Genomic DNA, 16,653 nt, shown 5'->3' on the forward strand with positions numbered 1-16,653 from the left:
TTATTTTTTGGCACTTACTATAGCTTTTAAACCAGACTGAAGGGGGACCCCTGCTGGTTGCAGGGTTAGTGCCATCCTGGGCATGCCCAGTAGGTGCCAGTCAAAGTTCTAGAAACATTGACAAAAGTGTTCCATGATTGGGCTCCATCCTGTGATGTCACCCATCTGTGAGGACTAACATCCTGCTGTCCTGTGAGAACACCTGTTACAGGTAAGCAACTCTTGCTTTACCCACACTCTCCCCCATTCAAAGCAAGTTACATATTACCTGCTTCCTTGTATAAATTGGGGTGGTTATGCGTATGTGGTGTTTTTTTTTGTATGCACCTAGAATATATGTGTGTATGTTTATAAAATAGTGCATGCTTTCTCTACGTTTCTTGCATTGGAAATATTTGTGCATGTATTCAGAGAACTATGCAATATTTTATAAATTGTGCAGCTCCCGCCCCACGGTATGTAAAGTGCTAACGTAAATCTCTGCACGCTCACCTACGCATGTAAATGCTCTACTGTGGATAAGTTTGAAAGTTAGGCGCCCTGTGTGTACTTTTTGATGCATAAAAAAAGTTGTTTCCAAGGGCCAAGTTTAGGTTGGGGAAAATATGTAATAAAATTGTGTTGTGGTTTTTTTTTTCCCTGCCATAAGTCACTGCACAAAAATAGCTGGTGCAAATATATATGGGTTCCTTTTGTCCTGCTGACTCTAATGGGTCAGTCATTTTCCCAGAGAAATGATGGTCCCAAATTTCCATGTTGTCTTTATTGTGTCATTGTACAGCAATGCTCCCCTTCCCTCTTTTCCTCCCCCTCCAACCAAATTCAGTAGTAAAAGGTTCTTCCTACACACAGAATTTATTGTCCCCACATTTGCTGCTTCATACCTCACAAGAAACAGGAGAAGATGCATTTTTCATGTGTGAAAATTCAGGATTAGAGTACATGATTAACAAAAGTCATAGAGGTGTCATGGGTGAGGAGCAGATCATATTCCTTTGTGCATTTCTATATGGGTCAGGGTAGAGAGGTGAGGAGGGAGAGGGATATGAGCCACCAGGCTAAAGTGGATGGGGGGATCTTCTGCAAACTCAACAAGGGGAGTTGCTGCTCTTTTACCTCAGAGGTTTGCATCCAGAAGGTTGCAGTTAAAATTCAGAGGTCCTTAGTGTAAGGTGTACAGTGAGTATAGAACCTTCCTGTATATGGTGGTGGCAGTGAGATCTTGACCCTGAACAAAAGATCAGACTAGGGGCTCTCAGGAAAGCTATTCCCTCTACATAACAGGATAGACATTTTTTTAAATGTATATTCTGCTTTTCAGATACTTCAAAGCAGATTACATGAACCACCCTGCTAAAGCTGATGGGGATCTCCTTCTGCTTAAAAGTAGACTCCCTGGTTTGGAAACCAGAAGGTTGCAGGTTCAAGCTCACACTCTTTAGTTGGAAAATAGTTTGTAGCACTACACAGGGGTCACTGGTGTTGGAATCTTCAAAGTACACTCAGGAGCTCAAGGCCTGTTGAAAAGTTGACACATACAGTTTTATTTCGTCGTTGGTAGGTGGCTGTGTTTATATTTCGTGATCATTTTACTTTGACTTGCCTCTTCCTTATTTTTCTTGCAGCTGTGGGTGGCTATTTTGAAGCCGGTACCTGGCTGCGCTTTAACATTCTGTCTGCCGCCATGGTAGCTGTGAAAGAGCTGGCTAACATTCAGATTCTGCCAGTGCCCGGCTACAACCTGACCGGTGAGGAGCTCCAGTTCAGTTTCAGTACTACCTTGGCCCCTGCTGTCTTGCTCTACGTCAGCTCCTTCTTCAAGGATTACTTGGCAGTCCTTCTCAGAGAAGACGGTGAGATGGATGCATGAAAAGTACAGAGCAGGACTACCTAACGTAATAAAGGTTGCTGCATAAGTGTCACAATTTCCCTGGGGTTGATATATGTATCAGATGTCAGCAACATTATGTGGGGGAAGAAGGAACAAAAACGGAAGAGAGAAGCACATCCTGCTTGACGACCTCCATGACGCTCTGTATGCAAGAGATGGACTTGCTCCTCCTTCCCCTCACCCAACCCCAGAGGAAAAGCTGCCTTAGAATATGTTCATGCCTTGATTTTAATACTGTTGCTGGTGCTTGCATATAAGGCACACAGATTGGAGAGAGAGACAGGTGACTCATGCAGGTATTGGCTGAGAGATGGGGGTATTGAGCCCTTGTGGCAGCAAAAGCTCTTGGAGATTGACGGATCCCAGAAATTCATCGTGTCCCTCCCCAGAGGTTGGAGGAATCATCAAAGGAGGATACCCCCGTGTCACATCCAACATCTGTATAAAATAGATATTAAATGTATTTTTGGGCACTCAGTCACCAAACATGTTGCTAGCTTCTGCTGCGTATGTATATTTTTTTACTTTTATTTTGTTATGAAATATTAAATCCAGTAATTTGCTGAGGATAGTTGCATGGCCTTGATTGGCCAGTGAGGGGTGTTCTAACATCTGGGACAGTGTAGTAGTATCATGCTATAGCTTGCAGGGATGGTGCATGTCCTTGATTAGTTTGTTTGGCTGATAGAATGTGTTCAAACACTTATTGCATGCCCAGTGATCTTAGATGTTAGTGTCAAGCTTCTCTGGCCCAGACACTATCCAAATTTGCTGTGACTGAAACTTCTGTTGCCCTCTGTCCTGTTTCTGTTTCCTGAGGTACCACACTCTTACTGTAGGCAAGTAAGATTCTCATAGCCTTAAGGAATGTCTAAGGGAGGAATAACTTCATTAATCACATCCCCTGCCTGTGAAATTGTCAATTGTAGCATCTGGCATTTGGTATGAGAGGAAAGTGTGAATAACCTGATGTTCCTGAACATACCCAGATCAGTCCAGAAAAGTGGGTTGTGTATCCCTACCAGCAGGTGGAGTCAGAGAACAATTAGAACTTTGGGCACTGCTACATAACGACAGTGCCACCTGCAGTCCCTCAGTACTTCTCTGACTCCAGCGGGTGGTACAGATGCACACCTGCAGTCTTCAGTTATATTTTTTATTTAGTTAGTTTGAATTTAATTTTTTGGTTTACAGTCGCTTCTTGAGGTGTTAGGCGCCTTCGTGGGCCATCCCTCAGTAGAAGCCGGGCGTCCGGGGAATTGGATATTCTTGTCAGGATTTTGCCCGCCACAGTTTGGTGTCTGACGACCAGGGGCTCCTGGCTACTCACCACCATCTCTGCTACAGCTGCTCCCTTGTCTCCTGCAACAGCCTCTCTCTTTGTCTTGGTAAAGTTTAATTTAAAAAAAAAAAAAAGAGCTGTTTTCACGGCGGCTGACTGACAGTCTTCAGTGCTGAGGTAAGGAGAGGTGCAGGAGGGACCGGGTCTTTTAAGGCCGGTCGGGGAAGCTGTCAGCAGTGTTCCCCTCAGCTCCCGGGGCTCCGAGTCATTTTCTGAGGGCAAGGGTGAGTTTATTTTTTTTCCGTGTGCCTCATTTACTCGCCGCTTCCCTGCTTGGGGGCCTTGCGATTTTACTATATACAGGCTCCTTTCCCGCAGCACGGTTGCATGTGTTTTTTTTTTTCTCCTCAGCCCGCAGCACGAAAAGTTTGTTTTTCCAGCCTAGCCTGATTGAAATTTTCTCCGCGTCGCGGCACCGAGCGTTTCTTTTTTTATTTGCGTCCTTTTCTATTTCACTTCAGATTATCGGCACGCTGCTGCGGATGGGACCGAAAACAGAATCGCAGGCCTGCCGCGCATGTGGGTCACGTGGCCAGGTGTTAGAGGCGGCCTCCTTATGCGCAGCGTGTTCCCCGGGGTTAGAGGGCTCTTCAGGGCTTCTTGCCTCCTCCCTTGGGGAGGGAGTGTCTGTCTCGGCTTCGTGGGATGAGGATTCTCCGCCTGTTCTAGCCCCAGTGAGGGAAGACCTCACCGGGGGAACCGATGATATCACCCCAGCCTGACTCTCCAGTGGGGGAGGGGGACCCGGAGTGGTTTTCCCCAGAATTTGTCCTCGTTATGCACCAGGCTTTCCTGGCAAGGAAAGGCTCGGTGGTAAAGCTGCCCAGTCTCCTGGGAGCAGGTTTGGACCCTGCCTGAGAAAAGAGGTCGGAGTTCAGACCCTCGTCAGCGCCTCCCTGATCAGGCTCACCCCACATGGGATTCTCCCCAGGGTACGCGAGATCCGATCCCAGGGTCTGGGGTGACGCCGACTGCTGGGGTAGTAGGGGCGGCAGACCTGGATCCGCGGCCGGATCCGGCTGATGTGGATACTGATGATCCAGATGAGCCCGATGACCCTTCTGCGGAGGGGGTTGACCCCAGCGTGGTGCATTTGTTAAAGTGGGATGAGTTAAGACCCCTTATTCCCCAGGTCCTTGAAGTTCTGGGAATTAAGGTTTCTCAAGAAGAGTCTGACAACGAGGGCGTCAATCCAGTCCTTGAAGGCATTACGGGTCCCACAACATCTTTTCCTCTGCCTAAGAAGGTTCACAAACTAGTGACCCGGGAGTGGGAGACTCCGGATTCCAGCTTGAAGGTGGGCAGAGCTATGGTGAAACTGTACCAGTTATCGTCTGATGTTTTGGAGTTACTGAAGATTCCAAAGGTGGACGCCGCGGTCTCGGCAGTCACGAAAAAGACCACTATCCCAGTTGCTGGGGTGGCTGCACTTAAGGATATGCAGGACCGCGAGCTGGAGATGCAGTTGAAGCAATCATTCGAGGTTGCCGCATTAAGCCTTCGGGCAGCGGTTTTTGCTAGCGTCATGCAGAGGGCCTGTCTGTGTTGGGTCCAGGAGTCGGCTGCCAGGGCCGGTACGGGCGACAGTGGGGCTCTGCAGTCCGCCCGCCTAGAAACAGGCATCACTTATGTTACAGATGCTTTCTATGATCTGTTGAGGGCCTCGGCGAGAGGTATGGTGTCCTTGGTGTCAGCAAGGCTCCTCTGGCTGTGAAATTGGGCGGCGGATTTGTCTTCCAAGTCCCAGCTTTGTAATCTACCCTTTAAGGGCAGGCTCCTGTTTGAAGAGGATCTGGACCGGCTGGTAAAGCTGCTTGCTGAATCCAAGGGCAATCGGTTTCCAGAAGATAAAAGATCTTCTAAGAAAGTCTTCCCTCCTTGAGCTAGGTTTCTGGACGCTCACCGCTTCAGAGCGAGTAGATACTCTGCACCACCTGCTTCTAAACCTGCTTCGGGGCACCAGCAGTCCTTTCGAGGGGATTGCCGGCCTGGAAGAGATTCGGGACATCTTGGTGCAGGAAGTAATAAAAATCCCCAATGAAGCCACGAGTACCCATTCCATCGTCGAAGCTGTTGGAGGCAGATTTCCAACTTTTACACGGAATGAGCAAGAATTACATCAGACCGTTGGGTCTTAGAAGTGATCAAAGACTGGTATGCACTGGAGTTCTCGCACCCAGTCCATGAGGTTTTTGTGGAGTCCCGAGTGGCCTCAAGTGTCGAGTGAGAGGCTGTCAGGGTAACTCTACAACGACTTCTTGAGCTCAAAGCTATTGTCCCAGTTCCAGAGGCTCAACAGGGACGAGGTCGGTATTCTGTGTACTTTGTGGTCCCCAAGAAGGCGGGCATGTTTCGGCCCATCCTCGATCTGCAGAAGGTGAACCGTTGCCTTCGGGTTCCTGGCTTTCGTATGGAAACCCTGAGGACTGTGATTGCCGCGGTTCGAAAAGGGGAGTTTCTCGCTTCTCTGGACCTCACGGAGGTGTATTTACACATTCCAATACGGCTGAAACACCAGCAGTTTCTGCGGTTCAAGGTCTTGGGATGACACTTCCAATTTCGAGCCCTCCCATTTGGTCTCACAATAGCTCCTCACATGTTCATGAAGGTGATGGTGGTGGTGGCAGCCTTCCTTCATCAGGATGGAATCTTGGTCCACCCATTCCTAGACGTCTGGTTGATTCGCGCGAAGTCTCGGGAGGACTGTGAGAGATCGGTGCACGTGGTGATGTTCACATTGCAATCCCTAGGTTGGGTAATCAATGTGCAGAAGAGTCACTTGGAACCCACTCAGAAGTTGATTTATCTTGGAGCACAATTCGATACCTTGCTGGGCAAAGTGTTTCTAACGGCGGACCGAAAAGGGAAGTTGCAAGAACAAATACATTCCCTTCTTCGAAGGAACAATCTTACAGTGTGGTATCATCTTCAGGTCCTGGGCTCCATGGCTTCAACCTTGGAATTGGTTTCTTGGGCGTTTGCTCACTTAAGACCTTTACAGCGTGTGCTTTTGTCTCGCTGGAGCCCAGTGTCTGTGCAATTCCATCTACCAATGCCTCTACTTCCGGAATCCAGAGCCAGTCTGTCATGGTGGCTGTCACTGGACAATCTGGAACGGGGGGTGGATTTGGACACTCCGAATTGGCTGATAAATCTTCACTGATGCCAGCCTCTCAGGTTGGGGCTGGTGTGTGCAGACAGGTCCACCCAAGGGCTCTGGTCTGCGATGGAAAGATCCTGGTCCATAAACCGGCTCGAGACCAGGGCTGTACGTCTGGCCTTGCGGGCGTTTCTTCCCTGGATCCAGGGCAGAATGGTGCGAGTCTTCTCGGTCAATGTGACAACAGTGGCGTACATCATCCGGCAAGGTGGGACTCGAAGTCCTGCCGTAGCACTGGAGGCACTTCTTCTGTTCACCTGGGCGAAGCGCCATATTGAGGGCATTGCCGCATCCCATGTCGTGGTAGTAGAGAATGTGCAAGCCGATTATCTCAGCTGTCAGCAACTAGACGCAGGGTAATGGGAACTATCTCTCGAGGCGTGGAATCTCATTTGCGCCAGATGGGGAACTTCTCAGCTGGATTTGATGGCAACGCAGGCAAACGCAAAAACAGTTCGTTTTTTCAGCCGTTGCCGAGAACAGGGCTCGGTGGGCATAGATGCTCTCGTGTGTCCTTGGCCCACAGGGATTCTTCTGTATGCCTTCCCACCCTGGCCCCTCATAGGTCGGCTTCTCCGTTGCATAGCGCGGCACCTGGGAAGGGTGATTCTGGTGGCGCCAGAGTGGCCACATCATCCGTGGTTCGCCGATCTGGTACACTTGGCTCTAGAGGGTCCACTTTAGCTGGCTCATCTAATGCATCTGCTCTGTCAGGGTCCCATATTTTTGGATCGGGAGAATCACTTCTCTCTCGCGGCTTGGCATTTGAGAGGCGACGTTTACGCTTGAGAGGTTATTCGGAACAAGTCATTTCAACCCTCCTACAGGCGAGACATCTAGCCACCTCAATGGCCTATGTGAGAGTTTTCAAGCTTTTTGAGACGTGGTGTCATCAGCGTTCCTGCGACCCTTTAGCGGTGCATGTTCCTCAGGTGCTTGACTTTCTGCAACAGGGCCTTGCTAAGGGCTTGGCGTTCAATTCCCTTCATGTACAAGTTGCAGCTCTAGGTGCCTTGCGGGGAAATTTTGACAGCTATTCGCTGGCAGCGCATCTGGATATTGCTCGGCTTCTTAAGGGGGTCAAACATTTGCGCCCTCCCATCCGGTGTGACCGGATTGGAGTTTGAATTTAGTCCTGCGAGTTCTATGTGGCGCTCCTTTCGAGCCTCTTCGTGGAGTTTCTCTGAAAGATCTGACTTTGAAAATGGTGTGTTTGATGGCCATTTGCTTGGCCCGTCGGATCTCAGAGATGCAGGCGTTGTCTTGTCGGGATCCTTTTCTTCGGATTTACGACGATCGGGTATCGTTACATACGGCTTCATCCTTTGTCCCTAAGGTGATTTCAGCCTTTCATGTCAATCAAACTATGGAGCTTCCGGGGTTCCCTAACTGGTCCTGGGAGTCTTCTCAGATCAGAGACCTTAATATTTTGGATGTGTGGTGCGCCTTATTGCGTTATCTGGAGGTTACCAATGACTTCAGATGTCCAGTCATTTGTTTGTTCTCTTTGGTGGCCCAAAGAAGGGAGACAAAGCGTCAAAGGCGACCATATCTCAGTGGATTAAGGAAGCCATTTGCGCAGCATACATAGCACGAGGGTCTCAGGTGCTTTTGGGTCTGTGCTCATTCCACTAGAGCTCAGGCTACTTCCTGGGCAGAGTGTCAGTTACTGTCGCCTCAGGAGATCTGTAGGGCGGCGGTGTGGTCGTCTATTCACACTTTTTTACGAAATATTACCGATTGGACGTTAAGGCTTCTGATGAACCGTCCTTCGGGGAGAGTGTGCTTTGTGCGGGTCTTTCGGGTTCCCGCCCAGTGTAGGGCGGCTTGGGTACATCCCACTTTTCTGGACTGATCTGGGTATATTCAGGAAATGAAAATTGGTTCTTACCTGTTAATTTTCGCTCCTGTAATACCACAGATCAGTTCAGAGGCCAACCCCTTTCTTCAGATACCGAAAGACTGTCTTGGGCAGAACCTGCTTAAGTTTATTGTTGAAGCTCCTTTTTTGCAGACATGATTCATGGAGCAGTTTTTAGCAGTTGTTTGGTCTGGTTTTTGCCAGCGGCGAAGTGGTAGTCCGGAAATTTTGGTTGGGTGCTACCCTTCGTTATTTAGTTCTGTTAGCATGGGCTTAGATACAGGTCAATACTGAGTGACTGTAGGTGACACTCTCGTTATGTAGCAGTGCCCAAAGTTCTAATTGTTCTCTGACTCCACCTGCTGGTAGGGATACACAACCCACTTTTCTGGACTGATCTGTGGTATTACAGGAACGAAAATTAGCAGGTAAGAACCAATTTTCATGTTGTGCAAAACAGATCATCAGGTGAAACTTAATCAGTTTTGCAATTGTTATTGCCATTATTTGTATAGCACTACCAGGCATATGCAGCGTTAAATAGACACATATAATGGGCAGTCACTACTCCTTGGATCTTAGTCTGTTCAAGCCATACGAACAAAGAAGTGGCTTTGAGTTAAAGAAGCGAGGCTATATTTGGGAAGAATTAAGTAGGTAGGTGTGATTAATCAAGGGGGGGGGGGGGCAACTGACTCAATTTTCAAGGTGTGAGGCCTCTTAAGTGTCTATATAAGACTGGGCAAGCATGTAAGTCAGACCCTTAATTTGCTCTCAGCACCTAGGATGTAGGCCAATCCACCAATAACCATACCCTCTGATGGAGCCAACAGAAAAATTCCACCCTTAAACCAACTATCCTCTAAAATGGATACAATGGTATCCAGTTAGACAAATTTAAAGCACAGAACCTAGCTGCCAGCAATCCAAGTTGATTCTGCTAATCTGATGCCTCCAGTTTATCTATTTCTGGCTTTGCATCAATGGGCTAGCCAATCTGGCGTCAATGACCGATCACTTTTTAAAAACATTTTAATAAGTAATAAAAACAAAAACAATTTGTTATAAAATATCCTTGTTCATCTAGATCTGGTTTGCAGTTGAATCACAATTCATGTAAATGAGAGAAGAGAGCAGGCCAGAGAAGTATTTCTAGATTCACTACAGCAACACACATCATTCACAGGGTCTGAATGTCTCATATATTCCATTGTATGTAGAGAATGGGCCAGAAAAGTCGCATTCTGCAAGGGATGGCTGGGATGTTGTTTGTGTGTCTGCTCTGACCTCGCTTAATGTCCTTTTCTCCAAAAAAAAACAAAAAACAAAACTTAGGCAGCTTGCAGCTACGGTATCAGCTTGGCACCAGTCCCTACGTCTTCCCACTGGGCGACAAAAATCTGACTGACGGGAGGCCTCACAGTGTGAACGTTACTCGAGTGAACAGAACCCTTTACATGCAGGTGGGAGTGAGCTGGAGACTCTGTGTCATGCTGTACATAGTTCAATGCCTTGGAAGTATTTTTCTGAATCCTTTTCTTACCTGGCATGGGATTGTGAGAAGTCGCTGGACAGCAGAGTTCATGTTAAACTGATCCTGAACTGACCTATCTGTTAAGTTTCGAACAAATGTCCTACAGTGCTGGTTGCCTGCATAATTGGTTTCCCTTCCAGAAGTCGCAGGCCATTAAGGTTTTGGGCAAAAGATGCACAGTTTTAAATTTATACAAACTGATTTGCAGGGCTGTCTTATCTTTTTTTTTTTTTATGCACTTTATTTGCTTGATCTTTAAAAAAACAAAACAAAAACCAAAACATTTGTGTTCAATTTAAACTTGTTTCAAGGGATAAATTTAATATGGAAAGAGAGCAATTCATTTACATTGTAATAGGGAGAAGATGTAAATGCCTCTGCATGTACATTCTATTCAATATATATTCGATGGGCCATTGTTTTTTCATGTTTGATAGACTGGTAAGAAAACTGTTTTCTTCTAATAAGGAGAGTTAATTTTTGAAAGCCATTTCTGCAGGAAAACAGTGCTTTGCCCACAGAAAAGGGGCTTTGTAAAGTTGCCTTTCCTGTGTGTGTGGGTAATCTTAGGTGCACAGTGGGCACTACTTGTATAAATTTACCTGTAGTGAGATGAGGCGTTCCCAGGGTCAGGGAGGGGTTTCGAGCCCCATACATAATGCTGCTTCCTGAACATACCCAGATAAGTCCAGACAACTGGGTTTCCCTGTACTTACCAGGATCAGTGCAGACAGTGGGTTATCTCCCCCTTCCAGCAGATGGCGTCAGAGAGAACTTTGAAGGATGCTTCCTTATAAGGGAGTGCACCCTCTACTAATCCTCAGTATTCTCTGGACTCCAGCAGATGACAGTGGTGGCTTTCGTTCCCACTGAGATGACTAGAAAGCTATTTTAGGAATTTTCTCTATTTTCCTCAGCTTTCCTTTCTTTTGGATGGATCAAGTCTAATTAAAAAAAAAAAAAAATCTTTGAATTTTGAATTTTCTGAGGGAATTATTTGGAGAGCTTTCCTGTAGCCTCCGCTCCTGTTTTAGTGGGAGCATTCTATAGCTTGCAGGCAGTACTAGTTGCAGCTCTCCCCACCCCTCCCATCTCTGTTTTCGGGGTAAGTTTGTTTTTATTTCCTTTTGACAGGTTATTTTCTCTCTTCCTCTCTCCGGGGTGCAAGTCGGTAGTGCTGACCTCTCCTCCTGTGGCTGCTATCCGACCCGCTGCCTCTGAGACTCCATTTTCCTCGGGGCAGCCGGCACAGAGAGGCCCTCGCGACTCCATCGGGGTTCCCCATGCCTCATTCGTCCAGGTGCTCTGCTTGTGGAGAGCCCGGGTTGAGGCTCTCCCACGAGGGGATTTGCACAGCTTGCCTCCCTGGTGGGGAGGGACCCTCTCAACCGCCGGGCCGCTCTGGTTCTTGTCTTCTGGCGCGCCTCGACGCTCAGGGGCTGGCCCCGATCCCGCTGACCGCGGGAACGGTGGCCATTTTGTCTCCAGACTCTGCTGCTCCGGTGCTAAATGGAGAAGAGCAGGACGCTCCTTTTTCATCTCAGCCGCTGGTTTTGACACCTCTGGAGCCTTTTCCTCCATCAGGGGATCTTCCCACTCTTCTTCCATCGGGTCCACCTCCGTTTTCCACAGATTTTGTTCTCCTGCTTCACAATGCTTCCTGGCCAGAATGGGCCAGCACCAGGAAATTTTGGTGGGACCTCCTCCTCCTAAGGTACCCAGAATGGCTGATTCCACTGAGGTCTTGGGAAATGCCCAGACAGTGGGGAGTGCCTAAGGATCAGCGGTCCCGGGACCAGGGGTACCTCTGACCACCTCAAGTGCTTTGAGGGTCCGTTTGGTACACCCCTCTGCGGGCGGGGGGGGGGGGGGTCTGTTCCTCAGCAGGACCCGGATCCGGATGAACCTTCAACTACAGCTCAATTGGAAGGGGATGATCCCAGAGTCCTGCGGATCTTCCAGAGGGATGAGCTGGACCCCCTCATTCCACATATCCTACAGGAATTGGACATTGAGGCCCCTCAGGACCCGCCTGAGCCTAATCCACCAGCGAAGAAAGGGGACCCCCTTCTGGCTGGTCTATGTCCGCCGTGTAGGTCCTTTCCTTCCCATCCCACATTCCTTTAACTGCTGGGATCTTCATGAACCAGAGCCTTTTCTGCTTAAGTTAAGTACAAATTGGTTTGGTTATTATCTGTGCTTAGAACTAGGCCATTATATTTGCCAAAACTAGTGCACTGTCTGTTAAAAAGAAGCACAACTGAAATAGAAACTTGTGAGTGCTTCTAGTCTGCTTTCCAGGGCCAGCCATTAGTTCAGAGCAGACCCTTCCTCCTCAGCCAGTGTTTGTGGGGGTGGGACTGCTTTCTAGCTAAACTGCTTTTTGGCAGCAGACTCAGGGGGTATTCAAGTCCCCAGTCTGATTTGAACTTGAAAGAGACAGCCAGAAGCACAAACTCTTGAGGAGAGATAAGGAGAAAGCTTAAATTAGTTAGCCAAACCTGTGGGAGTGTCTGTTCAAAATCAATAGCAGATAGTGTCCAGTTAACAACTTTGACCAAGGTTTAACTGTTTCCCACCCCTAGGTTTGTGTTTCTAATATAACCTGCCTAAATTCATAAATGGCAACAAGGTAAATTAGTATTTCCCTAATTGCTATCCATCAGACAAATTACCAAAATGAGGTCTATCCAATGCAACTGTTGTGGAGCCTTTATATTGAGGGTAATCATATGGAAACTTAAGGCTTGCCCCATTTGTTCACAACTCTTTACCTTGGAAAAGGAGCTGGCTGAAGTTAAAGCTGAATTAGCTTCAATAAAGAAAGTCTCAGCCACTGTACATTATTCAGGAATTAATTTCCCATTACCACTGAATAACCAAAAGTCAAGGAAAAAGAGATTTACTGTGGGCTCAGGTAGGATAAGACCGGTGACCCACAGACACCCGTTATTGACAGCTGTGCAGCCCACAACTCTACCCCCCCCCCCACTCACACAGGGCATTGAGGAACTTAAAAAACAGTATTACAGTGGGCTCTGGTAGAATTAGACCTGTGATCCGGAGACACACACTGTATCAAGTGCAACAAGTACAAAATGCCTTCTCTGTATTAAATACTGAAGAAGTTCTTGAGAAAAAGATTGAAATGTTATCTGAAAAGAGAGAAGAAACCCAATGCATACAGAAATTCCAGATCAGAAACCAAAGAAAAAAGCTCACTGTGATGAATGACTCTGCCATCAGAGGCACTAACCCTTTCCCTTGCACAAATGCAAAGGGAAAAGTGGATAACAAACTCAACTAAAGAGTTCACAAAAGGAGTCCAGGAACAGCAGTAACCTGTACGAAGAAAGCTGGAAAGCTATGAGCACAAATGCTCGTAGTTTGGGTAATAAAATCCCAGAGCTGCAAGCCCTAATGGTGGAGGCGGACTTGGACATTGTTGCTGTCACGGAAGCGTGGTTTACAGAATCTCATGACTGGGGTACGGCAATACCAGGCTATAACTTTTATAAAAATTTTATAAAAATTAAGTGTATGCAAAAGCATACACTTAATTTTTCACTATACCTCACCACTGTTCCCACTCTCCACACTCCTCCCCTGTTTCCCTTTCTTCCGCCCCACTCTCCCCCCCCCTTTTCTCCCCCCACCTTCTTTTCTTTCTCTCTGCCCCCCTCTTTCCTTGCTCTCCTCCCTTCTCTTCCCCATCTTATCTCCTAGCCTGATTAAAATTAACCTCATAGTTTTCTTTCTTTTGTACATATGTATATAATTGCAATTCTTGTATATAATTTTATTGCAAAACTTCCCATATTATTGTTCCCCCCTCTCGTTAATGCCTTGTTATCATGTTTTTTACTGTTCAATGTAAAGCGCCATGCCGTGCGTTTGTTTTTGCGTTACAATGTGAACCGATATGATATCCTGGATGAATGTCGGTATATAAAAATTTTAAATAAATAAATAAATAAATAAACTTGTTAAGGAAAGACAGAGAGGATAGGAAAGGGGGAGGAGTGGCTCTTTATGTCAGAAACAATATCCAAGCATCGGAGCTGCAAGGAAGATGGGGCAATGAAGAAGCATTATGGGCCAACCTAAAAAAAGATGGGACATCCATTTTTATTGGAGTGGTTTACAGGCCTCCAAACCAAAAAGAAGAGCTGGACAGAGATCTGGTTGAAGACATTCAAAAGATGGGAAAGAAGGGAGAAGTGGTGATCGTTGGAGACTTTAATATGCCAGATGTAGACTGGAGAATCCCATCTGCAGAATCTAATAATAGTAGAGAAATAGTGGATGCCCTGCAAGTAGCTTTGTTCAAACAAATGGTTATGGAACCCACGAGAGAAGGAGCTATACTTGACTTAGTGCTCACTAATGGAGATAATGTCTCTGATGTCCAGGTGGGCTCCCACCTCAGCACCAGTGATCATCAAATGGTATGGTTTAATATCACAAAAAAGATACGGAAAAGAAGCACAAAAACCTGAGTTTTGCAGTTCAAAAACACAGACTTTGATGAAATGGGGAAGTACCTGGAAGAAGAACTAAAAGGCTGGGAGAATGAGAGACATGTGGATCAACAGTGGACCAATCTAAAAGGAGCAATTGCCAAGGCAACTAAATCTATAACAGGGCAATTCAGTAAAGTGCAGCCGCGTTTACCCTGCTCCTAACCCGCTTTCTACTCACTTTCCGGCCGCGTTAGCCCTTCCTGCGATCCACAATCCCCTTTAACCTACTCTTACTGCGTCCTTAAATTCCCAGGTAACCCCTTCCGCCCGCGGCATGTATATTACATGCAAACGATCGAATTAGCTATTCCCTACCATCCAGTATCGCGCGCCCAGACTATCGCTTTTTCACCCTGCCATTTTGCCGCGCGTTTAACCTGCTAACTTACCGCCTACCCTTACCCCTGCGTTAGAGGCAGGGGTAAGGGTAGGCGGCAAACTTTCCCCCAGCCCCCGCTCACCTGCCCTGGCCGCGTCCATGGGTGCTGGTCTCCGGGGCAGCCCCAGTCCTCTCCCCTCCTCCCGAAGCAACAAAAGCGAAAAAAAAGTTGCAAGAGAGAGAGGGGAGAGAGGACGGGCAATTCTACGCTCGGGATTGCCAGTCCCCTCTCCTCTCTCCCCTCTCCCCTCCTCCCGAGGCAAGGTGCAAAAAGCAGCCTTGCTCTGGGAGGAGGGGAAAGAGGACTGGCAGTGTAAAGCGATGAAGCGACTTACTTTTTTTGCAGCCCCCCTCCGGAGACGGACATCGGCGAGGACGACCATGGCTCCCCTGCCTCTAGCTGCCCGCGAAGATAGATGCCTGTACAGGCGAAAGCGGCCCCTGTTCGTGCAATTGGGCCGCTCAAGGCGTGGCGTCACAGCATGTGGCGTCACGTCTTGAGCGGCCCAGCTTTTGCCCGTGCGATGCGTCTATCTTCGCGGGCAGCTGGAGGCAGGGGAGGGGAGCCACGGTCGTCCTCACCGATGTCAGTCTCCTGAGGGGGGCTGCAAAAAAAGTAAGTCGCTTTACACTGCCAGTCCTCTCTCTCCTCCTCCCGGAGCAAGGCTGCTTTTCGCGCCTTGCTTCGGGAGGAGAGGAGAGGAGAGGGGAGAGGGGACTGGCAATCCAGAGCGTAGGATTGCCCATCCTCTCTCCCCTCTCTCTTGCTACTTTTTTTTTTTTTCGCTTTTTTCCGCTTTCGTTGCTTGCTTCGGGAGGAGAGAGAGAGAGGGCTGACAATCCCGAGCGTCTGAGAACTGTCCACTTCCTGGTACCTGTCATTTGAAATGACATTTGAAATGACAGATACCAGCGTGTCCGTGAAGCGTTAGGCCCGCGCACCCAGGTTACTGTTTAGGCGCTATATAGCGCTCTGTACAGTAAAATGGGTTGCGCGAGCCTAACGCTTCACGGACGCTTCTTAGACGCAGCTTGCATTTGCAAGCTATTTACATACAGGATCGAGCGGTAGGTGAGCTGGACTGTGCGTGCGGCAACCGCGGGTGTGCCGGGCACTAACGCAGCTCTTCCTACCACTCGTTACTGGATTGACCCTTATGTTAGAAAAGTAAAGAAAAGCAAAAGAAAAATGAAACCTATCTGGTTCTCAAAGGAGGTGGCTGACAAAATAAAAGCTAAAAGAACAGCGTTTAAGAAATATAAAAGATCCCAAAGGGAGGAGCACAAAGAAGAATATCTGGTAGAACTGAGGGAGACGAAGAAATTAATCAAGAGAGCAAAAAGTCAAGCAGAAGAGAGGATTGCCAAGGAGGTAAAGAGAGGTGACAAAACATTTTTCAGATACATCAGTGAAAAGAGAAAAGTTCAAAGTAGTATAGTGAAATTGAAAGGTGGAAAGGATCAATGTGTGGAGAGAAACGAAGAAATGGCAGAAATATTAAATGAATACTTCGGTTCTGTGTTCACTAAGGAGGACCCTGGAGAAGGACCGTCCCTAGTGTCTATATCTGAGTATTAGTCAAAAGAACACTAGTTAACAAGAAACTGGAGGGGAGTGGAGTTGATGTAACTCCATTTACAGTAGAAAATGTATGGGAAGAGCTGGAGAAACTGAAAGTGGACAAAATCATGGGGCCTGATGAGGTTCATCCCAGGATACTGAGGGAGCTCAGAGATGTGCTGGTGGGTCCGCTGTGTGACCTGTTCAATAGATCCCTAGAAACGGGAGTGGTGCCGAGTGATTGGAGAAGAGCGGTGGTGGTCCCGCTTCACAAGAGTGGGAACAGAGAAGAGGCTGGCAACTACAGACCGGTTAGCCTCACTTCGGTGGTTGGAAAAGTAATGGAGTCACTGTTGAAAGAGAGAATAGTGAACTATCTACAGTCGGGAGAATTGATGGACC

The 16,653-nt window shown here is 47.7% G+C and overlaps 1 protein-coding gene across 1 annotated transcript in view; it reads left to right on the forward strand.

Annotated features, from left to right (window-relative positions):
• CNTNAP1 (contactin associated protein 1) overlaps positions 1 to 16,653 on the forward strand; it is a 166,281-nt gene that overhangs the window by 118,868 nt on the left and 30,760 nt on the right. Inside the window, exons 19-20 of the mRNA XM_029573972.1 lie at positions 1,626 to 1,853; positions 9,590 to 9,717. Of these exons, the coding sequence (XP_029429832.1) occupies positions 1,626 to 1,853; positions 9,590 to 9,717 (356 nt within the window). The remainder of the gene's footprint in view (positions 1 to 1,625; positions 1,854 to 9,589; positions 9,718 to 16,653) is intronic.

This window comes from Rhinatrema bivittatum, chromosome 12, assembly GCF_901001135.1.
Source record: "Rhinatrema bivittatum chromosome 12, aRhiBiv1.1, whole genome shotgun sequence".
Taxonomy (NCBI): domain Eukaryota; kingdom Metazoa; phylum Chordata; class Amphibia; order Gymnophiona; family Rhinatrematidae; genus Rhinatrema; species Rhinatrema bivittatum.